Raw genomic sequence first — 26,959 nt, 5'->3', positions numbered from 1 at the left:
AAACATGTTGGATACTACTGTATCTATATTGCACTTTGAATGCATCAGCACATTTAACCAATGTTGTCTCCTCTATACTTCATGTTTTTAAATGGCTTTGCCTCTTTTTAATGTGTCTGTTGTTTTTAAACATGACAAGCACCATGAGTTGGTATTTTTGCTCCCTTGTGAGCGTACTAGTTTGTATCATGGAAGTAACAAAAAGACAAGACAATACAGATAAGCGAGCATTTTTTATTATTATTTATTGAAGCATCAAGCTCATAGTACAGATAAAATTAGCACATCTTGACCATTCAAAGAATAGCAAAAAGAAAGAATTAGAACAGCAAAGTTTCCCTTCCGTACATCCTGATACTTCCTGCAATTGCTCCCTCTCACTCAGGGGAGGCTTTTCGCTTTCCTTTCCCATTGGATTCAATAGGTAAGGCAAGATTACCCACTTCAACCCTGGCGTATGTCCTTATTGGTGAACATTTTCAAAACATTTTCAAATTAGAAAACGTTTTGAAAATATTTGAACATTTGACAATAGGGCTCCAGTGGTTAAAAAAAATTAAAATAAAAGGAGAAAAAAAAAAAGAATAGAGCCACGTGATCGAGTTCGCTTTCAACATGTCACCCCTTAACTAATTAGTGTTGAACACTGGTTTTACAACAGAAAGAAAAAGAAAACAGTTGGACAAAGAAAAAAGAAAGATTGGTCCGCAGCAAAAATGCATTCCTTACAAAATGTTTTTGTAAAAACTTTACCATCGAACAGCATAAAATGCATTTCAGTTTTTAGTATAAAAAGGAAAATGATTCATACCAATAGGACTACCTACTACACAAGGTTGTTAAACCTAAGTAGTATATAGTCCCCCCCACCCCCCAAAAAAAGGATTGTGAAAAAACTAAACAAAAAGCTAAAAATGTAACGTGATGAACATAAAGAACCTATGACAATTGTGGCAGATCACTTAAAGGTAAAGATATTTCAGGTAAGGACTCCAACTAAAAATTGGTCCTCTGGCAAAAAAACAAAACAAAAAACAAACAAACAAATAAATTAAATAAAAAACACTCCAAAAAAGCCACGACAGACATACTGGAGGGCAAGCAATTCCAATTGTCAATTTCACTTGGAGTATTTGCACGAATTGTTCATTTATCTAATGGTCCACTGTCATTTTCTGCATAGTTTTCAAATACTTATGCCTTAAGTGATCCAATACACAATTTACTGTTATAGGTGCCATCCCAATAAATGTGATATTTAGTTCCCAAAATTGAGGATGAAAGTAATCCATGTAATCCACGTGTGCTGAAGACAGGGCAAGGTTCTGTAACTCTAGCTGCGCACACAGATTCAAACCAAGTCTGCATTTTCTGGTAGAAAGCATACAAATGCCAATGATAATTCAGCTACTAATCAAAAGGCAACCCTCCCCATGTAACTGCTACATGTCTGGCAACAGAATTACAAAAATGCTCAAGCTTCAGCACTGTGCCTGATTTATAGTTAGTTGCGGACCAGTTTCGCACATGAAAATTGCCGGTCTACAAGCCCACAATGCATCACAGGGCATCGCAGAGCTTGTAGATCTGCTATTTTCGGTATGAGACCCAGCTCAACTAAGTGTAAATCAAGCTTAAGGAATACAAATGTGATTAGACAAATTAACCCAACCACTCAAAAAGGAAGTGTCCCCACAGTCCATTAAAACCTGTATCAGGATGTGGCGGTTCCAACTGAGTATTAGCCAGTATAAAAAACCCAAAAAACAAACAAACAAAAAAGAGGGTGAGGTACACAGACCTTACTTACACAGGAGGAAGAGGAAGAGACGGTAGCACACTACACTGTCAAGCAATACAGCACTAGTAGTCACATGCACCATAGTGTCACAGGATTTTTCCCCTCACTGAACAAAGGGCATTGATAGAACAAAAAAAGAAAAGGGGAAAAAAGAAAGAAAGAAGAAGAAAAAGATAAATAAATAAAACTGCTAGGGAGCCACATTTGGACCAATTCACTGCAGAAAGAAATGTCTGCGCACAAAATTAATAAAATGGCAGTTTATGCAACAGTTATGTGCGGAATGATCCGGGATCACCCTGGCATGCTCAGATTGGTGGGCCTCTATTGTGTGCTTACCGATTTCTGTATGGTGGGGAAAGGGAGAGAGAGGATGTATATTGTTTCAAAAAAGAAAAAAGGCTTTGCTGGGCAAGCGCTGCAGTAAGCAAAGTGTCTGATTCATTATTTCCCATTCAAAGCCCCAGTGGTGCAGCCAGTAGGGTTACTCTTGTCATATCACGATTCTAGGACCAGCTGACAGTCTGACTTTGTTGCGGGGGTGGTGGGTGGGGGGTGACTCTGCTGGGACCATGGAACAATGGCTGCCATGCTGGACGGCAGAGGGCATTGTCCTGACCTGTACACCATAGCTACATGGTGTGGGGGCGGAAGGGGTGGGGAAACTGGGTCTCCTCGAGTCATACATTCACAGCTAAAGCTCTTCTCTAGAGACCTCTACATTCAACAGGTAGGACAGCCCATTTGTAGCTGGCTGCACTACATTCAGTTGGGACTCAAAGTGCTCCCCCCATTTAATAAATTTATGTGAGTATTTAGAGGGTTTGTGGGGAGTGTGGTCGGGGTAAAACCCCTAGAAGGTTCCCATTTACAGCGTTATTAAGCTTAATTTATACATTGTAGTACAAATTTATTTTTGGCAAGCAACAGTATAATATACTGTGTATCTCCAGTATATTATAAGCCTAATATATTATATTAGACTTTACAAAGCAAATACAAAGGGAACCCTAAGTGCACGTTCACCCAGACCTGGATAGGCAAATTCATTATGGATTCCATTACTGGGCATTAAACTATAAATGTACTGAGACATTCAAATGGCCTAGATGATTGTCGAGGTGTAGACCCATGGCTGACCGAGCAGGGGTGTGTCAGACTAGATTATATCTTGGCTTCAAAGCCCAAATAATGAATAGCCAAATAAGGAATTCTATTGGCTCCAGTGCACTGACCAGTAAGAAGCCTTGAGCTTTTCATCTCAATAGTGCAACAATAATCATGAGGATGTAGATTTCTTTCATGAGAAATCCATTAAATGTGTTCTTTCTAAAAAATATATATAAAAAGAAAAAAAAGGTGTTCTTTAAGATCAACAGAACTTTTTGCAGAAGAATCAAAATCAACAAGGAATAGAAAGGATCCTTGTGTGTGTATGAAACACAAATTCCTTTGAAATTGCATATGTTTAATTCATTTTATGTATTTGACCTTTTAAACAGTCGGGTTGGATTTTATAGATCTATTTTGTTATTGTAAAGAACTTGTTAACTTGCTGTGAATGAAGGTTATTGTTATTAACTTTAACCGATTCTAAAACACACTCAACTTGAGACAAAAACAGTAGTCCTCCCTTTTCATACCAAAATAATAGTCTTGGCCTCACCTATACAGGTTGTGAATTGTTAAAATGCACACATAAATAGCAAATAATATAAAATGGTCAAATTGGACATTATAAGGTCTGTGATGTTGACAGACACAGTTGATGGTAGTTGACTGACAGGGGATGGGGGTTGAGCTCAATAAAAAATGAAAAATAAAAAACCTCAATAAATAGAAGACGTGGACTCATCTGAGCATGCCAGGGCCCCTGGCCTAGTGAGGGCGAAAGCCTTGTCTGTGAGGAATGAGGGGGGAAACCTGCAGGAAGGGACCACTGCAATGGGCACGGGTGGACAGCCTGAAACAGAGCATGTTTAATTCCTCTACATGCACTTCAAGATCACAGCAAGAGTGAGCTAGAATATCTAAACAGAGAAACGAGCTTTCATGCAAGAGTCCTAAGGTACAACAATGCATACAATTCAAACTGAAAGTTAAACTACGGGCCGGGGCGGCCTCTTCTGTGCCAAGAGATCCTAAACAACGACAACAATCGTGGAGGGGAAGGGGGAGGAGTAGCCTCTCCGTCGGGGAAGAAAGCCGAGCATGGGGGGGGGACCCCCACACATGGCCGATGACTTTCTTTTTACGTTTCTTCTTCATTCTGGACAGCTCAGCTCTGCTGGTTCTGCTGGCGGTTCTTGGCGTAACTTGTAAAGACGAAATTGTAATCATTGAATTGGGCCAACTGGCGATCGAGGCGTTTGTAGCCCTCGAGTTTCTGGGCGGAAGAAAAGACACTGCGACACTTGGAACTCTGATGGAAGAAGAGAAAAAGAGACAATAAAAAGGCTGTTACATGACAAGCACATATGTCAGAGGTGTTTCTTAATGTTGTGATACTATGGTCATTTAACTTTCACTATATAGCTTCAAGTAGTGCCCTCATAATTGGATCCGCAAACGTTTGTCTGTCTACGTTGTCCTTACTGGCCGCTCATGCACCAAGACATTCCAACGTAGTGTATATAAATACCCCCAAGCCCTTGATCGTAAGTTCAACATACCTGATTCACAAAAAGTGTAGTCACAAATTTTCCTGGCTTGAAGATGTCCACCACCTTCCTGATCAAATCATCGTAGGACGTCTGGGAGAGATTGGTTTCGAAGCTGACGTAAGAGAACTCTGGCTCTGGAGTGATGTGGATGGTCCAGTACGTTCCCTGCTGGAACATTAAAAGAAAACTTGACTTCCAACAGATGCCAGCAATCAAGGAAAACAGAACAATGATGGACACCTGATAACTCTTCTGCTTTATCAAAACAGGACAGTGAATAAAGAGAGGTGGTGCATGTACACAAATACTCCAGAGTTACATATTGAATGTCAATACACATACTTTTGGAACACACTGTTAAGTGTTAATCAAATCACCTTAAGCATGTTTCTTTATATATATATATATATATATATATATATATATATATATACATACATACATACATACATACATACATACATACATACATACATAAAGAGGACATTAGTCAAAGGTTACCATAGTAACTTACGTCAGTCTTCATTCCATTCATTGAGTATCCACAAGGGTTGAACATTGTGGCATCAATCACAGAACCTGGAATCAGGTCACGTATTCCACTCATCTGAAAGAAGAATACATGCAATTCACTCACACGTGCTCTCCAAAAGTGTTTCTGTTTTTTCACCTCATCCGCACTGCCAGTGACGCTAGCGAGCGAACGAGGAAATCTCATTAAAATACTGTCCTGACGTACCGCGAGTGACGTCCACCCCTCCTATATTCGCTCGCAGTCTCTATTTGAGCGAGATTTCGCAGCCCCGCAAACACATTTATTGGTTGAGATCTACACGCTACTATTTATTGGTTATTTGATTGGTTCAGGCTACGTCGCAACGCAATGGCCGATGCTCCATATTGGGACAATTCTTCATGTGATATCGCCGTCTCAGCGCTGTTCGCTCGCACCTTGCCTGTGCAGAAAATGAATTTATATCAAATATCTTAGTTACAATGAACTTGAGTTGAGGTGTTTGTTTTGTTAGGGTAACTGTTGCATAATGGCAATTTCACATTAGAGTCCCGTGGTATCCCAGCCACCAAGCCCCTGGGTCCCCACTGAGACCATCTAAACCCTGGCTAAAAGCACCCGTTGAATAGCAGGCTGAGAGAACCAGGGGCCAGGGCTAAAATATATATCCCTCTTCAAATACCTTAGTTACCACAACATCGTTCATGTGAACTAGTTTGTTTATGCTTATTCACTGTAATTATCAAAATCATTATGATGATTTATCGTCCTGGTCATGTCCACGCAGCCACGCCACTCTGCAGGGTTGAAGCATGAAGTCTAGCCGTCAGAATGTGAGCCTCAGTGGCTGCTCTCACAGCCGCCTCCCTCGGAGACAGACGGTCAGCGACCGGAGACCCATGCAACTATGGAGACTTCTATCATTTCGATGAAGAAGCATAAAAACAAACTACTTCACATGAACAATATTAGTGCAACTAAAAGATTTGGTGGGGGATATTATAATCAAGTTTGTGACTGCGCCAGCCCCAGCATTCTCCCAGTAATTTCCCCATCTTGACATGCCTTTTCCCAGAATCCAGGCTTACATAGTGATTTCACATGAACAATGTTGGTAAAGCTATTAAAGATATTTGTGGGGAAATATATTTTTTATATGCAAGGATCTAGTGCTGACAATCTGAGTGACATATATATGATACAGTAGATACAAGGCATACAGTTCATTGGTTAGATTTGCATTCCCAAAATGACCATCATCACAATATTACCCCCTTTTTTGCATGTCATAGCCACTTATAAAGCCGCAAATAAAACAATTAACCAAAAGCAGACAGACACAATGTATACTAAACAAACAATGTACTGTACCAAATAATGTATATTTCCATTCCAGCTTACTTTAGGCCCTTCAAGCACAAGTCAGGTGATTGACAGGCACTATTATTGTACTTTGATAGAGTTTCACGGGGGAGAAAAAACGCTGTCCTTCAAGCACAAGTCAAAGGTGATTGACAGGCATTATTATTGTACTTTGAGTTTGGCAGAGCTGTGAATTGGGTGCTCAAAGAGAGAGAACTCTGTGTGATGTCAGTTTATTAAGTAGCCTACCTGGCTATTTATTTACTTATACCCATTAAAATGGGTCCCAGCCCACTGTTTGGGAAACCGTGTTCTAAAGGGCCCCCTTGACTATTGGGCCCCTGGGCCTGGGCCCACTAGGCCTGTTGGGGCAGAGGCGTATTTACCATAGAGGCAAGGGAAGCAACGCCCAAGCATGATCTCACCTGCCTTTGAAAAACAATGACCGTAAAAGAAAGACAGAAACACCCTGACAACGCAGCCAATCACCACTGTTCCCATTCAGTAGAGCGACCCTCACCTACCTTTGTCTTTATGGGGTGGGGGTCTGGCCATCACCTTTACTTCCCTGGCAGGTTTTTGGTGCAACAGTTAAAGAACAGGAGCTTTCTTCATTTTGGACCCACCTTGCTATCAAAGAACGCAAGGGAGCTAAATTTGACACGCTTTTGGACAGCTGATGTTTTTGCCAGTATCCATTACTTCTTAAGGGCACTAATTACATTGCCAATGACAACATGTAGTCTTGAACACCTGTTTTCTAGTGTACAAAGAGTAAAAAGTGCACACATAAGTAGGTACAATGACAACCTCTCGTCTCGCCTAAATAGTCTGTGCCTCCTAGCGTTTGAGAGAGATTTAACTGAAGGTCTGAACTACGATTCAGTTATAGATATGTGAAGTCCTGTCGTCTCATGTTTTGAGACATCACTAAATGCTTGAACACCATTTCATTTTGCTGTTAATGTTGTAATCGCAATGTTAAAATGAGTCACTAATTTGTGCAGGACGTCATGTTCGCCTTATCTCTATTCCGTAATGCTGCACAGTGCACACTGAGATTTTTTGAGAACAAAAATACATATGTTAATTATACTCTTTGTTAAAGTTTTTCAGTTTGGTAGTGTTGTTGCTTTTTTGTTGCCCCCCCTCTCCCCCCCTCCTTGAGCCTATGGAGGGGCCAGTGGGCCACTTTGACTGCCAGAATGAAAACATCTTCTATCCTGTTGCCTGCCAGTTCTTAAGAGTTTTTCACTAACCTTTGAAAAATCATCGAATAGTCTGCGTCGCTCCATTCCGCGCACGGGTTCCCTCAAATGACCCGCACGCGTGTCCTAGAATCGGAAAATAATCATGATCCATACGCGACAATTGGTTTGAAACCTACAGGCTCTGGTGTAGAGCGAGCGAGGCACACTGTTTTCCATAGGAATGCATTGTGTGGGGTTTTTCCACTGGCTCCTACAGGGTTGGGAAAGCTTATTTTTTGTGATCGACGTGTCATGAGGTCTCCCGAGAACCACCGAAACCAACCAAAGACCATAGGTTAGGGAAGAGCGGCCTCCAGTGTAAAAACAAAACAAAGGTCGTGTCGCGTTTGGCAGTCTGAGCCTTTTGGCCAAAACTCGTGGGACTCGCAGTCAATGTGTTAAGTTGCAGGGGCATGTTGGGAGACTTACACGAGTGACATCATTTGCAGAAACACCATCTTTCATGTAGAACTGGTCCATGATCGCTGGGTCAAGGTCACTCATCAGAACTTCCAGTGTCTGATCTGCATGCTTGTTCTCCCAGAACTCTGGCAAGTCCAGGGTGAACAGGTACCTAGAGGAAAAGAATAGTTATTATTGACTACTATACATTCGTCATGTATAGTGTCAATATTTATACAACTCAAATTGTATTAGTACTAGGCCATACCCGTTTTGGGATATGATATGAGTGTATTGTGAGTACATTCCACCCAGGTGAAGGAGTGTCCGTTATCTGTCCTCCATCATCTTTCCTCTGTCAGTAAAACCTACTTGAGGCCTGAGGCCGATTCTAAAAATGCCTCTAAATCCTGACCTACGTTTTCTGAAAAACTTCAAATATTTATATAGCAGCATCAACATTTTTCCTTTTTTAAATACTGTACATACTGTACAGAACCTCAAAATGGGTTCCCGGCCTGAGGGGGTAAAACACCAAAAGGGGTTACCGCCCATTATGGGTTAATAGATACATTAACCTACACATTTCTGAGCCATTTCTGAGCCACTATATATATATATAACAGCGCCAATTTCTCCGCCATACATGGTAATTATTCCGTCCTCAAATTTCTGCACCATACACGGTAATGTTTCCGTCTTCAAAGTTTGGCGCCATACATTTTTCCGTCCTCATTACTAAAATGATTAGCTAGATTAAGATAGATAACACGTCTGTCAGGTGTCTTACCAGCAGTCAGAGTTCAGACGGCCCATACAGTAGGCTGCTCCATCTGGAGAGGGAAAAATGATGGACACTCATGTCAGTCGTCATGTTTGTTCCCATGTTCATGAGCTCATGGTGGCCCAGGCATGTGATGCACAGCACAGCTTGTTCTGTGTTGCTGAGTCACATAACACATTCTGTCACTCTTAGTCCTGTCACACTTGAAACATGCAAGACTAGAAATAAAAAATCTAATATGCATTAGAAAAATAAATCACACCCGTGTGAAGTGAGGGGCGCCCTTATCATTATACATCATCTCATTAAGAACTGAATTTATGTGATTGGTTAGCCGATTTGCTCGTCTACATATGACGTAAATTTTCCCTTCATTGTCAATGGCATTTAATGTTTGTGTTGCCACAAATTTCCGTCATATTTGAGGCACATATGACCTAATTTCTCCTTTCATTGTCAATGGCAAATATGAGACATGAGGGGACAAAAGCTGTATAGGAGGCCCCTCAAAAAATAAAGAGGGTGATACATACATGCCAACAATTTAAAGCTACAGTCTTAAGTGTTATGTCTGTGTTTCTCTCTCGGGGGCTCTATGGACAGCAGCCATGAAGGCTCTGTTCTATTTAGTGTAGCACAGTGGTTCTCAAATGTTTTAATTTCAAGGACCTGCATAACTATAAGAGTCCATTTGTACACTCTCAGAGTTACACACCTGTAAGGGGGAATTTGGAACCCCCTCAAGGAACGATGAGGGTCCCTGAACCCCGCTGGTGTAGCAGAGTCTTTCCAGTGAGCCAACATGACTTTGACCAGCATGGAACAGAGCCCCAATTAGTATAATTGGTAAGACCTGCAAAGGGAGTAAGGAAGAGGACCAATTCCTTTCCAATATAGTTGGGTAATATCTGATACTTCGTGACCGGAAAGCAAAGGTCCATTTCTCAGTGGATTTATGTTCTATGAAGGTTAAAAAGCCACCATGCCCCTCGCAAAAATGCAGGCAAAATTCGTGAGAGCAAATCCATATGGCCAGCATTAACAACTTGCTAAGGCACAATAAGGCAAAATGTTCTAAATTTCATTATGCTTTAAGTAGCATGTGAAAACACTCCTTGGGCTAAAAATGGCCATAGCAGTCATCACAAATGTGATGAGGTCATCACATTGGGCCCTTTTTGCAAGTGGCTATGGACGAATTTAGCTAGTTTGACACGTCACATGCTACTTAAAGCATAATGAAATTTAGAAAGTTTTGTCTTATTGGGGCACTCACAAATTTTGCCCGCATTTTTGCGAGGGGCCGAGGGCTCAATTTGTTTGTTAACCTTCATAGATGGGTTGAGAAACTGACCTTTACTCTGATCTTTACTCTCCGCGGTCACAGAAGTAGAAATACAATAAAGATGGCATCTAATATCCAATCTGGTGCTTCAAATAACTTTACTGATTGAAAGTTTGCAATGGAGTAGGGAGTAGGGAGACCCCTCCAACCACTGCAGATGTGCTAGGTAAATTGTATTAACATACTCTAACTTTACCATACAGAATGGTTAGAATATGTCCTGGACTGTAGCTTAAAGGAGGCATGACACGGCCCGAAAATATCATTATGATACTGTTCATGTTATGATGACGTCACACAGCAGTCTGGGGGCATATTGTATTTATCCCTACTGTATTGATACGACTCCTCCTGCCACCCGAGATAAACATTTCCCTGCCAGTGTGATATTGTGATTATGCAAAAGTTACCCTAAAAACAAAAACACAGCAAGTCAATTGCATTGTTACTAAGATATTCGATAGAAATTAATATTTTTGAGGGGCGCTAGCTATATACAGGTTTAATGTTTAGTTCAATGTTTGTTTTAAAAACGCCATTGACAATGAAGGGAAAATTTACGTCATCTTGTCCCTAACACAAACATTAAATGCCATTAACAATAAAGAGGATTTAATGTTTGTGTTGGCACCGTTTGTTTTCACCATTACATGACCTAATCAACATGAGTTAGACTTTAATATATTAGCGCTCCTCACTTCACACAGGTGTGATTTTTAATGCCATATTTAGCCAGTACGAACGCAAATCTGCTATCTAAATTACTAGCCTAACCTGCTAGCCTACTAAGCCTAGTAGCCAGTGCTCAGCGTGCCCCGTCACGTGAGTTTTCAGACTGTTTTTTTTCACTGAGGCCAAATGATGCACAGTATCATAATGACATTTTCTGGGGCGTGTCATTGGACATTTAAAAACATTTGCTAGTATTTACTCGGGTATTACTTACTTGGGAAAATCTGGCTGAGAAATTCCACTTCCTCTTGGAAGTTTCGATGAGGAAATTCCTGATGGATGGGCTTCATGAAGTTCTTGCGAGAATAGAAGAAATTCTGTTGAGGAAACAAATGCCCATTGTAATTTAAAATAGTCACAATATGGATGTTTGGAGATGTAAAGAGAGTTTGTTCAAAGACTATTGACCAGTCCAGAACTAAATATATTTTACTCATTGCAATCTCAAAAAATTAATTAGGATAATCTATTTTTATGCAAACCTAGTAAAGTGTGTTTATCTGTAATAGCTCTGCAAAGTAAAATCCTCATTATTGATTTAACTCAGAGTTTAACCACATTAACCCTAGCATGCCCATTCTGGGATGTTATGGTTCTGTCATAACAGTTGAACAACACAACTACAAACACAAAACGTTTCACATTGTTACGTGACGAGCTTGTAGATTGGCCATTTTGGCTAATGTTTGCCTATTGATGTCAAATTAAGTATATGGTTTAAGTAGTTAAAGATAGAATCAAGTGGACCCATGAGGTCCATCATGTTAAATTAACACTGATTATTTAACTGTGTGCATATGGATTACATGCTAGATTCTCTCCTCTATCCTGGATCACAACTCATGTGGCGCATGCCATGCACCATTTGAGGTTGAGTCAACATGCTGTGCACTCCTTTTCTCTTTCTTTTTTCTCTCCTTTTTCTCTCTTTTCACTTTCTTTTCCTTCTCTTTACTTTCCTTCTTTTTATTTTATTTTTTATTTCCTTTTTTCGTTTTTGTGGGTGGGTAGGTAGGGAGCAGGGGGAAAGCTGGAGGGGATGTTTTAAAAATAAAAATACACAAGAAAGCACTGATCAATATGATATTGCTGGTAAAATATACTAGTAAATGTACCTATGTATGTGATGTAAAAAAAAATTGCTCTCACCTCGATGGCATCAAAGCCACAATACTCCCTGGCGAGTTCCAGCAGAGGCACCAGTGCTTGCAGTAAGAGGGTGGTTCCGCATGTCTTCAAAATGAAACGTCTCTTGGAGACAAACATGCTACTCTCACTGGGGAGGACAAACAGAGGAACAAGGCAGGAAGACGGAACAATTAGACCAGTAGTTCCAAAACAGTGTGCCCGAGGCACACTGGTGTGTCGTGAGAGACAAAATCCCACGGTACACCTGGACATGTCACATGTCACATGTCCAGGTGCGTCTTGGGATTTTGTGGAAACCACATATATTATCATTGCAATATAAACTAATGAATTTACGATATCAGTACTTTGGGCAAACTTGTTACCCAATAGTAATACAGAGCCAAATTATACCCAGTATCTCTATTTTGATGTTTTTTACCCCACGATTTTTGCAACCCATTTTTTCACCCAGTGTCGATTATCTAATGTAATCCTGGGCGCTACACTTCATCTGAAAACCTGGGAGGGCAGCGGACTGGCCTCATGCTTCCTTCTATGCATGAGGAGTCCAAGCTGCTTCTTTTCACCTGACAGGGGAGAGTTTCTCCGGCCGGACGTAGCGTGTGGAAGGAACACGTTATTCCGACCAGTTCCTTTCCCCTCCATCAGGCTGGCCAGTGAGAGGTAATTTAGAGACCAGGATTACTGCATGTTTTTGTGAGGGTACCTACCCTAGGGGACAGGGGGAGAACATGCAAAATAGTTCTTTTAAAATGTCTAAAATAATGAAAATAGCCAATCTACAACCTCACAAAGCGTCAAGATGCGATGCATTGTCAGCTTATAGATTAGTCTATTTTTGGTACTTTGGAAATCCATAATTACTCAGAGAGTCTGAACTACGACTGGTCGAGTTTGTGAAAACTACTGGGTCTTTGTAAGGATATTGGGCAGTTAAGTCACCTTTATTTTATGTAGAAAAATCTAAAGATGGAGACAGTCTATGTCACTGGACAGGCAACGGGTGATACTATACCTATACTTGCTATGTGTGAGCCTACGGGGTATGCCAGGGTAATTGTCTAATCTAATACAATGTCATAACAGGCACAGACAGACTACTAGACTAGAGCATCACAATGAAGTGTTGACTAACACAGGCCATCTATTTAGAGTAACCATGACGTGGCAGTGCAAATAGCTGCCATGACCTGGATTCACCTTGTGTCTGCTTAATGCTCCGTCATGTACACTGGACACCCAACTGTCAGACAGTTTAAACTGCTTAGCATGTCATAAGCCAGTAGACACTTTTGGAACCAGATGGAAGGAAAGGGTGGTGAGGGGGCTTCCTATGGCACATCGCACTGGTATTGTTGTCTGACAACCCTGATTGGCCAATTTGGGATACTGGAGGATTTGAATATAATGTTATTGTTGTGCATCTAAACTATAAGAACCACAGCCATTTAGCCCTTCAAAACATACTATCTACACCTGTCCGAGGATGGTTCCAAGCCGTCATGGTGCTGGACAAAACAAAACAGATTACTGTCTAAGCCTTTGTAATCTGCTGAACAGGAAGGGAAAGGAAGTAAGAGAGTATACTGAACTCACCTGAGTATATAAGCTTCCTGCTTGTCAGTTTTTGTCACACTTATGATCAAACAATGCACATTCTCCAAAAGTTTGTCCCACTCAAACCTGAAACAAGAAAGAGAGAGGGGAAGGGATATATTGTATTACAGTGTATTACAGAATTACACAAACATACCTATAGTCTATGCTCTGTGGGATTATCCAACAAAAATGCCCAAACAAGGAAATAAAAATGTCTTGTATACAATGATGATAATGTCATTAAATTATCTAGATTCTAGAGCCAGTTAGGAATGTGAACCATCTTGAGCATGATTATTCAAATGAAAGTAAACCCAAAGTGCATTCCTCGTTATTAATTCCTTATTAACAAGAGGATGTAAAGTTCCAGTACATGAGGATGTGCTGGAACGGGCTTATCAGATACCAGCAAACTACTAATATACAGTAAATTAACTTCCATTTCCAATTTCGTAGGCGAGTGCAAATCTTACACTACTTTACTATATTCTCTGGGAAAAGGAAAAAGGGCTACAATAGAGTCTCTCACATTGATTGCCTTTGCTTTCATAGGCAAAACAAACACTTCAGTCCGAGTTGTGCTGCAATAAAAGGGAACTGCAACTGGGCAGAAAATCTGCAGGATATTGTGGATTTAGGCTTTGGGTCCCGTTTTAGATCCCTGGTATTCAATCGCTTGGTAGAGCACTGAAGGCAGACTGGCGCAGACAACATAGCTTTCTGCTAAACAACGGGCAGGCTTCTCCCTCACTATCTATCTCTTTCAGCACCCCTCCCTCCAGCACTCGGTACTCAAGGACAGCTGCAGTGTTGAGGCAACCGCGTCACATTCCCACTACAACCTTGGAGGGGCAGCCCAAGCGAGCAGGAAAGCGCATGCGGAACGTCCATTATGGAGCAGAGACTGGTAGAGAAGAGTGAAGAGCACACCGCTCAATGGGAATTTACCAGTAGGGAGTATTGCACAACCCCACCCCGCCCCCCTGCGAGATGGTACAGGGCTGCATGAATCAACCGACCCTTCTAGTGGTCCTTATTTAAAAAAAAAAAAAAAGCTTTGTGCGCTTTCGAGTGCAAAATGTGAGAGTGCCCGGTTAAGAATCCTTTCGAAACGTCTCTCCAGGCATCGGGTACATTCCTCAAAAGCCTTTCCTAAAAAGCAGCAATACAAGCCATGAAATGTTCTCGTTAAAACAGCAAATAGACAATTCTTAACACACAAATATAATATTTCTTACTGACTAAGTAGAATTTAAAAAAGAATGACTGAACTGAGATTTGATACCTTCTAAAGTGCCAGCTAGGTCTCACTGACAAGATGCCAAGCCACTTTCAAGCTCTGCAGATAGGTGACAGACCAGATACAAGATGGTGGATCACAATGATAAACAAACCACACATTTAAGAATAGCCTGTGATAAGGCAAGCCATGTAAAGATTTTTCAAGTTTCAACTTCATGACTGTAAAGCTTCTATACAATGAGTTACTCATAAGTTCATAACATCACAACATAAACTATCCTATCATGCCACATAACCAATTCCCCCACCAGAAAACCACAAATCAGTTAATAATAATAATAATCTTTTAATTTAAAGGATACCGTGTTTTCTGTCAGTGTTTTCTCACATTTGGTTCTGAATATAATCCAAAATAAACAGATATGAAACAATACTTTTAAAATTAATTATTAATTAATTATTGAGCAATAATATGTAAAATAAAAATGAATGACCCTTTTTATTTTATTTTTCTTGGTATTCAGACAGCCCCCAAAACATGTAATCTCTGTGACACATCTAGGGGCCACAATCTGCATTCAAAGATGTTCCTAGAAACCTTGTCATTGGTCGAAAAAAAACCCGGTCGAAATGACTAACCAATCAGGAAGTAGACAGGCAAAATCGACAAATGACAAAGCTTCTAGGAAAATCTTTGAATGCAGATTGTGGTCCCTAGATGCGTCACAGACTAAATTTCTTTTCAGAGCGTTTTACCCATTGCTGGCTGTCTGAATACCAAAAAGAAAAAGAGGAAAAAAAGGGTTATTAAAATGTTGACAAATTATTGCTTATAGCAGCTTTAACAGCTAAAACACAAATTATGCTGCAATATAGTAGGGATGTCAACAGTTAGCTTAAAAAAAAAAATCTGAATATGCTGAATAGCTTACTGGTTAATTTGCATGCATTTTCATTATAATAATATTAAAATGTTTCAAATTGTGTTGACATTTGGTAAATAATCAATAAGATTGTATTTGAATCAATGTCATTTAAAGTACACTATTATTAGACTTTTCACCTTCATCTATCAAGTTGAATAATGTTGCATTTTTAAAGGAGCCTAAATAAATAGCCTTCTGATAAACTACTAAAGTATCACCTCTTATTACCATAGTGACATTAAAATTAAATTATATATTTTTTTGTCACTGAATCCTACAGATATAAGCAGCCACAGTGCCATCGGTGCAATTAAGAGTGACTCTAGAACGGAGGTATGTGTGCTTTGTTTATTTAAAACTACTACACAAACTTGGTTTTCAGGATTAACAAGTTTGAACTTGACTGCAACCCACAGCCAAAGCTGGGTCACTGTACTTCCTGCTCAGTGACATCACAAGAGCAACATGCCAGCTTCATACCTAAAGAGACCCTGTCATCGGAGACATGGGTAAGCTCCCATTTCAGTGTGAAATAGACACTGGGGTTGGACACTGAGGCTATTTCTGGTCCCTCGGCAGTGTCAACTTTACCAGAGAAGATGGGTGTAAAAGGGGGAGGGCAGATGAATGGCAGGAGAGCAGCTCCCTTCAAAAACAAGACAAGAACATGTGCTGAGCAAACACATGTCTGAGTAACAGCTCTTGGGCAAGTTTATTTATTTGGGTAAACTGGAGTAATAGAAAGGTTAGTAAGGCAAGAAAGGGTGGTGATGTGTGTGTTGGGGGGGGGGGGGGGGGGGGGGTCACGAGACACAGGTGAAGGTCACGCAGCTGTAATAACATTCACCAAAGTGTAAATAATTAGGCTTATATTTAGGCTTATTCAATATTACGCTGCTCCCTGAACCCTGCATAGAGAGAAGCTAGTGGAGCGAGTGAAGTGAAGTCCAGATTTGTGAATCAGATGCCCTTGTGGACTTATTTGGACATTGGCAGGCATCCAGCTCCGGCCTGATCCACTGACAGCGTCTCTCTTGAGCCGTTAATCTTCCCTCACGGCAGTAAATTAATGCCAGTCGCCATGCACTCGCCAGGCCCACACACACACACCGGTCTTAAACTAGCCTTTGTGATCTGGCTAACAACTGAGAAACTCTGGCTTTTCGTGCACTGGACTAATTAAAAGGACTTGGGACATTGCCACATGCAGAGAGAGGAGCTAAAATAGGTCATGGATCATGCAGTTTCAAACAGAATACCTGCTTGCAATATATAGACACACATCACCGGCTAGGCTGTAGTGACTAATAATAATTAGCCATTGCTCTGACTTATTTTCAATCAGCTGCTGCAGCATCATCTGTGAACTATTTACTGTATGACACCACACCTCCAAGTTTCTCCACCTCATTTCACACCAAGGATTCAAAACCAAAGTCTTCTCTAACCAACAAAAGTGTATTGTTTAAGTTCCAGCAAATTGAAATTGAGTTCAACTTCAGCGCATTCAAAGCCACCAGTGTTGCTGACAATAACCATTCATGTCTGCTTGGCTTAAAGTGGATTTATATAGCCTAATGTTCGATGATTGATGCTGGACATGTGTTGTGACAAACACTATCTTGATGAGGAGGTGTCTACGGCCTTTCCTAGAATGCATCACAGTAGTGGTTCCAAGGCAATCATACGTAAGAGAGGGAGCCCGGGACCAATCACATGAAGTGGGTGGAGAAGGCTGGGTGCTGGGAAACGTGACTAGCCCAACTGCAACAGTATGTCCCACGTGGTAATAAATATACCTAATGTAATGCTATCGTAGTATGATGAGCTACAGAAAAGTAATCGCTGTCTGTCAAACCATGCAGCTGAACCACACACTGGTTAACATCTCTCTATTAGCCTACAATGACACCCAAGCATTAAATTCCTCAATCCTCAGTGTTCATGTATTTACTAACTGCGTGTAGCCAGTTCACGTCTCCATTCATTCGTGACGTTGGCCCTTGGCCGACTGGAGACGCAGATGCTCTGAAGGCGTCGTTCGCGTTAAAAAGCTGCGTCAAATGTGGCTGTTTCATGCGGCTGTGTGATCTCCGAGTGCCGCAGAGGTTATAAATCTTGTCCCGGTGCCCATCCAGAATAGCAAATGCCGCATAAGGAATGGCTAGAAGCCAGCTAGAGCACGCGGTCCGGTCACCGTCTACCTACCTACCAGGCTACATGCTTGTTAACTTGTCTGCCGCCGGGCCATCTTTGTAAGAACACGGCCTCCTAGTCCTAGGCCACCTCATGACGCACCAAACTATGGACCCCCTTTAGCTTTCCACAGAAAGAAGCCCTACTGACGTTAAAACGTTACATTCAAGCAAAAACACACGAATTGTCTGACCAGTATGACCGTCAGTCAGACACTATGAATATTAGCGATCATACACACGAGAGCCCATTACAGATTGACGTGCCATTTCCACGCGCCTGTGCGCATGATAACTTAAAGGGGGAGACAGTGACTTGTGCCAAAAAAGATCCATGATGCGACTGAGCCGAGGCCTCATCCTCATCATAGTAACTCATAATGCTACCACCAGACCAGCACACCTGTCAGTTGTGATTGTATCTCTCTCTCCCCACTTATTACATAGGCTATTACACAGCGTTACTCAACTAATGCATAATAATCATTGTATTTCAGACTGTGACGCTCGTCGAAAATAGCAGATCTTGAAGCTCAACGTTGTTGAGCTCGTAGCTTGCTATTTTCGACCTGACGCTGGGAAGAAAAATGACGGGGGAAGAATGAATGACTCCGCAAGTGCCAATGTGTTGGGGGGGGACGATGAAGTGGCCATTTTTAACAGCAGTGACGACGTGTTCTGGCGCCAGGGCCCCGACGGGGCTCATTAAAACGATGCATAATGATAAAATGACCAGGGGGGAAAGGGTAAGGGCTCTGAACAAATATTAATAACGTTGTTGTGACTTGTGAGTTTCTTATTCCAACGCGTCGTCTGACAGGTCGCACTGAGTGAGGAGGAGCTGCAGTTTGTGCGGCGGGCAGCTGTCTAGAGGTGATCAAGAAGCGTTGTTCATTAAAGCGATTCGGACTTCCCTACTACGTGCGACGGTGTGGCTTGCCGACGTGATCGGGTCTGACGGCAGGCGACATCATGTTTTTTTGTCGAGCTAAAGTATATAATACATAAATAACCCCTTTAACAGTCGACCTGTCTACGGTCTACTCTACCCGATCGCTCCAGGGAGTTCAGAAACACGGCAGCCACAGTGCCACACATAGACAGACAGACACAAACCTCGGGATGGTGCGGAGGTCCCCGGTGCCTTTGGTCTCATCTTGCCGGGAGAACCACACCTCCAGCAGCTTCTCAGTCCCCTCGAAGAAGTGTGCACCGTTCTCTTCCATCGTGAGACAACAGACACCAACAAAACAGAAAATTAAAAAACGTTGAAGGGGGGGACGTTGGTCGACTTAGTCCTTTGCTTGATCGGTATAATTTATTGACTCAATGTCCTTTTAAGCAATCCAGGTGTTAATTTCTTGGTTCTTTTTTACCGTCTTCCCTTTTTACAGAGAATACCGTTAGCGAGTGCTAGCTAATATCGCCGGCCATACTGTGTAGAGCACTGAATGAGCGGTGCGCACTGGTTTTATTCATCAGCACCGACACCACGGCGCACCGTCCGACCAATCACAGCGTCCGGATCTGGCCCAGGACGAGCGTGATTCGTCCGAGGAGCTGTCAAACTCTGGAAGGGAAGGGGCGTTGATCACGTGACGATGCATCTCCCCAGCGTTACATTTTGTTCTTCTATCATAGAGTCATAGATCAACACGCTTTATGATACTCTATATGTTTTTGTGTAATTTGCCTGTCCTGGTGTGCCTTTGGATACTGTGTGTTTATAAAATGTGTTAAATAAATAGATAAAGGTATTCAATCAAAGTATATGGGTCCACATTTGGGTGATATGATATAATAATTAAGTTGTAATGATTATAGAACTCGAAAAGGATGATACGCACTTAACTTCCAAGACGAAAATATACAATTCCGCCATTTAAATGTAGGCTATTATTGTTTTCAGCGCTGGTTTTAGATTTACAGTCATAACTCCTACTCCGAAAAACCATAACAAAAAATATGATTTCTAATTCGTCGTACGACGGCGTCGCGAGCCGATGTACAAGCTTAAGTTACGACGCTTCGTTGATGACGCCTGACACTATGCCTTGTGAGCTTGTAGATCGGCTACTTTTGAGCGACCTATTACGGATAACGTTTATAACAAAGTTATGAGGAGAGGAGAGGGCAAGTGTCTCATTTTGACGGGCGCAGGTATCTGTGCTGGAGCTTTAATCGTACGTGGCGTACGTTTAAAATAAAATACAAAATTCCGGCATTACGCCAAGACTGCGAAGATTTTAATGTAATTGTGTGTGTGAAACCGATGCCTGCATTTCTTTAGTACGTAAAGAAGTGCTGCAGCGCGAAATGCGGGTTGTAGTTCCCCAGGCTCCTCACACGCGTGCTGATGAATCCAGGCGGCACGTTTAAAAAACTACGTTGCCCAGCAAGCCTTGCGCGCCAATTAGAAACGTCAACGAGCCAGTGAACATTAAGCGGAGCAGACCAAAATCCCAAACAAGGAAATGGTGGGGGAATAAAACGACCAGATTATTTAATTAATGCATGTAATAATTAATATTTTATTTTATTGTAAATTAAGACGTATTTATGGCTTAGAATGGATTACGACTTCAAAACAAAGCTCGCGGCCGAACGAGAGAGAGTAGAAGATCTTTTCGAATATGAAGGTTGCAAAGTGGGTCGAGGGACCTACGGGCACGTTTATAAAGCTAAGCGCAAAGACGGGTAAGATTCTGAGATCGTTATTGTTTACTGGGGGAAGGGGGGGGGAGGTACTGATTGTAGAATGCATTTTCAAAATACAGTCCCATTGTGTATTGCACGGGCGTGTAAAGGAATAGATTTGAGTGTCCCCCGAGCGCTATACCCGTCTCTGTGTTTTTGTTTTCATGTACACACAGTCACACACACACACACACACTGACACACACACACACACACACACACACACACACACACACACACACACACACACACACACACACACACACACACAAACGCACGCACGCACGCACGCACTCACTCGCGCGCTCAAACACTCACTCACTCACTCACTCGCTCACAAAACGGTCCTCCCTCCAAAACAACACTGGTGATGTTTATTTATTTTATTTGACAGTCTCTTCATGGGAATCAAGGCAGCTTGCATTCAGTATAGGCTATTCTAATATTGGCGAGAGGTCATGCATCACATCAGCATCGCTACTTTTAAACCGGCTACACTTACATTATGCCAAACTTTTTATGCACTGTCTGAGTTGCATTTTGATCTTTAACAGTAATTATTTGACGAGGGCGTTATGTCACGTGCAGTGCAGTGCAGTGCATTTAACAGTTAATACACAGTAATAATGGGTGGGCAAAATACATTTTTGTGCATGCTTGTGACACTATTTATAGTTTTAATGAGTACGTTTTCATGCATGCATGTTGCATTGTGACAAGTTGTGTGCTATCTGCTATTTGCAGTGAATGTTCACCCCCAGAATGCAGGGACGCTATAGGTTTTGATTGATTGATTGAAAATTGTATTAACAGTTTGCAGAATTACAGTACATTTCAAGCACAAACTCAATACAAAGGCTGTTAACTGTGAGTGGACGACCCAATTAAGCATTACACTTGTTTACAACAGGGTCCACCAGGTTTGGTTTCATGTGGCTAATAGCCTATAATATTAATAATAATTTGAATACAATCCAGTGGTTCTTGAAGACCAGTGCCCTTTGAATTTGAACAACATTCCAATTAATCAGCCTGGCTGCTATCAAATCGGCCACCTCTCACATCAGAACTAAACTACTTTTGTCTGTAGTGACTTGGTGGCACTACAGTGACTGTAGTGACTGTAGTGACTTTGAAAAGTCAAGTGGTAGCAATGTCAAGTGGTAGCAACCACTTGACATTGCTACCACTTGACTTTTCTTTCATTATTTTTATTATTATTAGCCTTTTATTATATAACTATTACTATAAATTCATGTTTTTGTCATACCATTGGCCAATTCTGCATTGTTCATTTATTATTCCCTGAACTATACGCACTGGCTGAATATCTTTCCCTCTCTTGTGCAGTATAGTGGCAAAGTAAGAAAAATGCTCCACAACTTTAGGCTAGATCTGCATAATCTCACCATATTTCTGTTTTTAAAATGTTTTGTATGAATGTTTGAATGCGACTGTGGCTCAAGAGGTAGAGCAGGTCGTCCAATGATCCATGGGTCGGCGGTTCGAATCCCGGCTCCTCCTGTCTACATGTCGAAGTGTCCTTGGGCAAGACACTGAACCCCAAATTGCTCCCGATGTGCTGGTTGGTACCTTGCATGGCTTCCGCTGCAATCGGTGTATGAATGTGTGTGTGAATGGGTGAATGTAATGCACAATCTATGTAAAGCGCCTTGGATAAAGGCGCTATATAAATGCACCATTTACCATTTACCATTTAATGCTTCGATTTCATATCAAATTCCTACTGGCAGTCTGGCACGAATTAAAAAACGTAGTGATGGCAGCACTTCCATCATTAAAACATGTTAGTCTGGAGCCCTGCAGTCACAGAATACTGTACCTGGGACTGGGTCATCCCCAAGGAACCTTGATCTAGTTCATCTCCAGCTAGAGATGATGGGATTCATTTAGTGCTATTGTGGTTTTACATCATAGTCCATATTGCAATACTCTTTGTTAAGTCATATTTGTGTTTGTGTTGTGGAATAATATAGGCTGAATAATACGTTTTCATATAATATAATAATGGAAGGAGGTAGGGCCCGCACACAATTCTTTTGGTAAAGAATTACGTTTCAATCTTGATAGATCTTTGTCAGGTCAGTATGGTACTGACCTGACGAAGATCTATCAAGATCGAAACGTTGTCGTTTAATTCAATAAAGTAATTCTTTACCAAAAGAATGGTGTGCGGACCCTATACCTCCTTCCATAATTGCATATGCACCCACTGTCGAGGTACGTGTAAATAAGTATGCTCTGATATAATATAATAATAACACTTATATTGTGAGGAGAATATAACAGACGACATGTCATGATATAACAGCATTTCAGTGCTTCATATTTTTGTGATTGTTCAATGATGAGAAATATAAGTAAGAAGTGTTTATTGTCATTTAGGTATAAGCAGTGAAATGTTGGTTGGTCATGTTCCACAGTGTGTTACACTGATACAGTGTGTATCAGTGTAGAATCTGAGAAATCCAACAGACTCATCTTGATCACATGACTACAGAGATCATGTGTACCGATTTGCGTGAGTTTTGGATGAAATCTGTGCAACTAATGTAAACAATGTGTTTTGCAGAAATCGGCCTCATGGTGGCGCTATAACCGGCAGATGTGGAGGGATGCAGGGACAAAGTTTCCCCATGGCCTCTAGGGAGTGGGCATACAAAGTTGTACACAGATCGATGCAGTTGTTGGTAAAATCAGGAATTGTCCGGTTGTAGCGCCACCATGAGGCTGTTTTGGAAAAAAGTAAGTGGCATGGCATCCTCGGCCTAGTGGAAATGTGCGTGTATAATGTCATGAAAATTGCACACTGTGGGCTATATCTTGCGCCACCCCTCACAATACGTTTAGGGATAAGGGTGGTGCAAGATGGAGCCCAGAGTGTGTGATTTGTGGCGTTTTGTTTGAAACTGACCAATCATGCGAGCTTTGGAAGCCAATCTTAGCCAATCAGGATGGAATATGGGAAATGGTGCAGATCCATGTTGATCACATGACTATGGAGATAGTGTATACCGAATTGCGTGATGTATGGATGAAATGTGTAGAGTAATCAACAGAAATGTGTTTTGCCCAAATCGGCCTCATGGTGGCGCTATAACAGGCCGTTGTGGAATATTTGGGGCAGAGGTTCATCATTGGCATCCAGGGAGTGTGTGTGCACAGTGTGGCATGAATGGGGCCAACGGTGCCGGAGATGAGCTGGTAACGGACGGACGGACGGACGAACACACGGATGGAGTGCAAAACATACTCTTTCCCCATGCCTTCGGCCTGGTGGAGACAATAATACGAGATCAGATAGAAATAAAGCACAGGTAGAATGGCAGTATTATAAACCTCTTAACACGGGTACAATATCCTAATTCCTTTAGCAGCAGTGCAGAAAATGTGGAAGGGCAGAAGGCATTAGTAGCACAAGAAAAAGAAAACGCACAAGGCATTCAATGATAAGAATACACATGTAATACAACGTTGGCAGGTTTGTTATACAGGTTTCATGTAAGCCAAAGGATTTTATGAAAGGTTTTATTGATAATTCTGATAGTGCTCAAAAGTGTACCAGGGCAGCTGGGGCATTACCCAATTGTATGTTAAACCTGTACCATGTAGTATAACATTTAAATGTAACTTACATAGTAACTTACATTCCTAGTAGGAAAGTCTGTGAAAGATTTCACGTAAATTGCACGCTGCATTCATGATTTGAGGATTTTGTTCCAAACGGGCCAATCCTGCAAACTTTGAAAGCCAATGTTAGCCAATTAGGATGGAATATAAAATATCGGACAGATCCGGCTTGAACACATGACTATAGAGATAGTGTGTAACGATTTGCGAGATTTTTGCATTTTTTCAAAAGTCGGCCTCCTGGTGGCGCTATAACAGGCCACTCTGGAAAATGTGGGGCAGAGGTTCATTGTTGGCATCCAGGGAGTGTGTGTGCAAAATTTGGCATCGACCGGGTTAGCGGTGCCGGAGATTAGTAATAGACGGATGGACGGACGGACGGACGGACGCACGCACAACACACAGACGGACTCACACACACACACACACACGGACGGAGTGCAAAACATACTCTCTCCCCATGCCTTCGGCCTGGTGGAGACAAATATTGTATTAGCCTATTAGCACAATAATAATACAACCAATCTGCAATTACTAGGAATCTGCAAAACTCCATTCTAGATAAACGTTTCGTCTGCTAGCATTACATAATATCACACAGTTTAGGCCCGATTAGGTTGGGAATATGAGAGGCCCATGGGAGGATGAGAATGAGAAATTACATTGGCCTTGGCTTATATTTGAAAGAAGTAATAATGTGCTGAGAGGCCTTTTACCTCCCACTAATTATGTTGTATTTATACAAATAACAGATTTGTCAAATGTCTCTGCAGAACGATGTAAGCTGCCACACTTGTTTGACTAAGCTTGCATTTTTATGCTGCTGGATTAAGCGACATGCAACAGTCTAGTTTATCCCAGCCAGCAGAAAATAGAGACCTATTCCTTGGAAACAAAGTGTGGAAACAGGCTCTCAGTGGGGAAACAAGAATTGATGAACATCAATTAATTACCAGCTGCAGCTTTTATCTGCAGAATTGTGCTATGAAATGTAAATATCTGTGTCTATCTGTATTTGGGTGTGTGTGGAATGTTGCAACTTGCTGGCTGCAATGCAATGCTATCCCATTGGCTGAGAGGTCGGCTAGAGCCATCCAGAGGAAAAAATATATATTTATTAAACATAGTATATCATATAATTAAATATTCAATTATTTCTTTTCCCACAGAATCAAAGGTTCTATGGTCATGATTCACCATGGTTCTTGATTCTAGGCTTAGAATAATTTATATAAATATTTTTGTAAATCTCTATGGGAAAAATGAATTGGAGAGTTTTCAGTGGGTCCAGAAAACCACGCCCACTGCTATGCTCTATACTGCGCCTGTATAAGAGCCAGCCCAGGATACTACTGTACTGTTCATTCAGTATATGAGGCAAGTGACAAACACTTTTGGAAGTCTGTGAAGCAGCCATACAAGTTCTGAGTACTTGGTAATGAGAATGCCCACAGTATTCTGGACACTAATCAACTGTGGGTGTCCAGATAAACTGTAATTCTACTGGTGTATTAATGGAGCTTACAGCTGCAATCGGGATCTTATTTGAATGAATGCAACTTGGACTACAAGGTTCTGGTTCCGATCCTGACTCCTGAGCACAACCAATTCAACGTATAAGTAGCATGGCTTGGGTAACTAACGTATACGTGCTGGGAACTGGTAGTTGGTGCTGCAATCCACCTCAGCAATCCATCTACCAGCAGTCTAATGCATTGAAAAGGAGATAGACACCCCCGTTCTCGGCCGATACAAGATTAATCCAATCTGACCTACTTAAAAACCCATTTGCTGAAATTCATGTCGAAAGTATCCTAGTATGATTATCAGCAGACCAGACTATGAAATCTTTGCCGAAGAAAATTAAGGAAATGAGGAAGCAGTGATTGTACTGATTGACACGAGATGACACGAGATGACACTGTCATCTCGTGTCTTGTCTTGTCTTGTCTGAGTCATTTGCATGTCTTTCAGCTCAGAATTTACATCTCTATAATTTACATCCTGGTAATGTTTGGTAACTGCTACTTATACTACTTACTTACTAGTTACTATTATGACTTAACTACCTGTTTACTTCAAGTAAACCAGCTATGATCAATTGCAGACCAAGAGCTCCAATGTTAAGATGCTAATTAATGCATGGAGTGGCTTTGTAGCTCAGTCAGTATTACAGATGTGCCACTTCAGTGGCGATCCCTCATGTAAATCAGGTTGTCTAAACTAAAGACCATGAGGACCTGTTTGAGGACTGCACACATAATGAACCTGTTAGATGCTGTTTGTTTTAAAAATAATAATGCCCCTTTTCACTGATTTGTATAGAATATAGTCTCTTTGATTTACCCTTTATATTGTGTCTTTATTATTATTTTCACTAGAACATTGCTTATTTGCTCAAAGTATTTCATATTTGTCTGCAGGCAGCACAGTGTGCAGAACATATTCAGTGCTACAGTAAGTCTCACATTTCACTCTTTTTCTTTGCAAGGGCACAGGGCAATCCTATCCCCTATTTTTACCAGCTGCTGTGTAAGCACAGCTGGTCAATGTTCTCTCTGCGGTGCTTTCACGCCCACTTGCTGTACTTGAGACCTATGTTTCTCATTGGCTGTACTGACAACCTATCGTCCTGATTGCTGCC

At 41.4% G+C, this 26,959-nt stretch overlaps 2 protein-coding genes across 8 annotated transcripts in view; one reads left to right on the top strand and one right to left on the bottom strand.

Moving 5' to 3' along the window:
- Positions 1–220: 220 nt before the first annotated feature.
- On the bottom strand, positions 221–19,570 carry amd1 (adenosylmethionine decarboxylase 1). 4 transcript variants are annotated; one of them, XM_079525923.1, is made up of 10 exons: positions 19,084–19,570; positions 13,602–13,688; positions 12,003–12,129; positions 11,068–11,170; positions 8,783–8,825; positions 8,020–8,164; positions 7,600–7,674; positions 4,979–5,071; positions 4,474–4,629; positions 221–4,223 (listed from the first exon to the last, which is right to left on the bottom strand). In XM_079525923.1, the coding sequence occupies exons 1-10, from the start codon at positions 19,191–19,193 to the stop codon at positions 4,080–4,082; spliced, it is 1,083 nt and encodes a 360-aa protein (XP_079382049.1). In that variant the 5' UTR covers positions 19,194–19,570; the 3' UTR covers positions 221–4,079. The 4 variants fall into 4 exon arrangements, with proteins under 4 accessions (XP_079382049.1, XP_079382048.1, XP_079382051.1 ...); XM_079525922.1 differs by having other exon boundaries at positions 4,474–4,632; positions 19,084–19,568; XM_079525925.1 differs by lacking the exon at positions 7,600–7,674 and having other exon boundaries at positions 19,084–19,564.
- A 951-nt stretch (positions 19,571–20,521) lies between these two features.
- Positions 20,522–26,959, top strand: part of cdk19 (cyclin dependent kinase 19) — a gene marked incomplete at both ends in the record, with an annotated part of 72,361 nt that continues 65,923 nt past the window's right edge. For 3 of the 4 annotated variants that reach the window (XM_079525485.1, XM_079525484.1, XM_079525483.1), the window contains one exon: positions 20,537–20,664. In XM_079525485.1, coding sequence (XP_079381611.1) covers positions 20,537–20,664 — 128 coding nt within the window. Of the gene's footprint in view, positions 20,665–26,959 lie in introns of all 4 variants that reach the window. The other variant, XM_079525486.1, reaches the window with a different exon arrangement.

Source organism: Electrona antarctica (genome assembly GCF_951216825.1).
Source record: "Electrona antarctica genome assembly, chromosome: 17".
NCBI lineage: Eukaryota > Metazoa > Chordata > Actinopteri > Myctophiformes > Myctophidae > Electrona > Electrona antarctica.
This window is presented reverse-complemented; position numbering and strand designations above follow the sequence as displayed.

Coding starts and splice junctions, on each gene's coding strand:
- amd1 (XM_079525922.1), bottom strand. CDS start 19,193: ATGGAAGAGAACGGTGCACACTTCTTCGAGGGGACTGAGAAGCTGCTG. Junction 7,675..8,019: donor CTGCAAATGATGTCACTCGT/GTAAGTCTCCCA, acceptor TTCCGATTCTAG/GACACGCGTGCGGGTCATTT. Junction 4,224..4,473: donor CTACACTTTTTGTGAATCAG/GTATGTTGAACT, acceptor TTCTTCCATCAG/AGTTCCAAGTGTCGCAGTGT.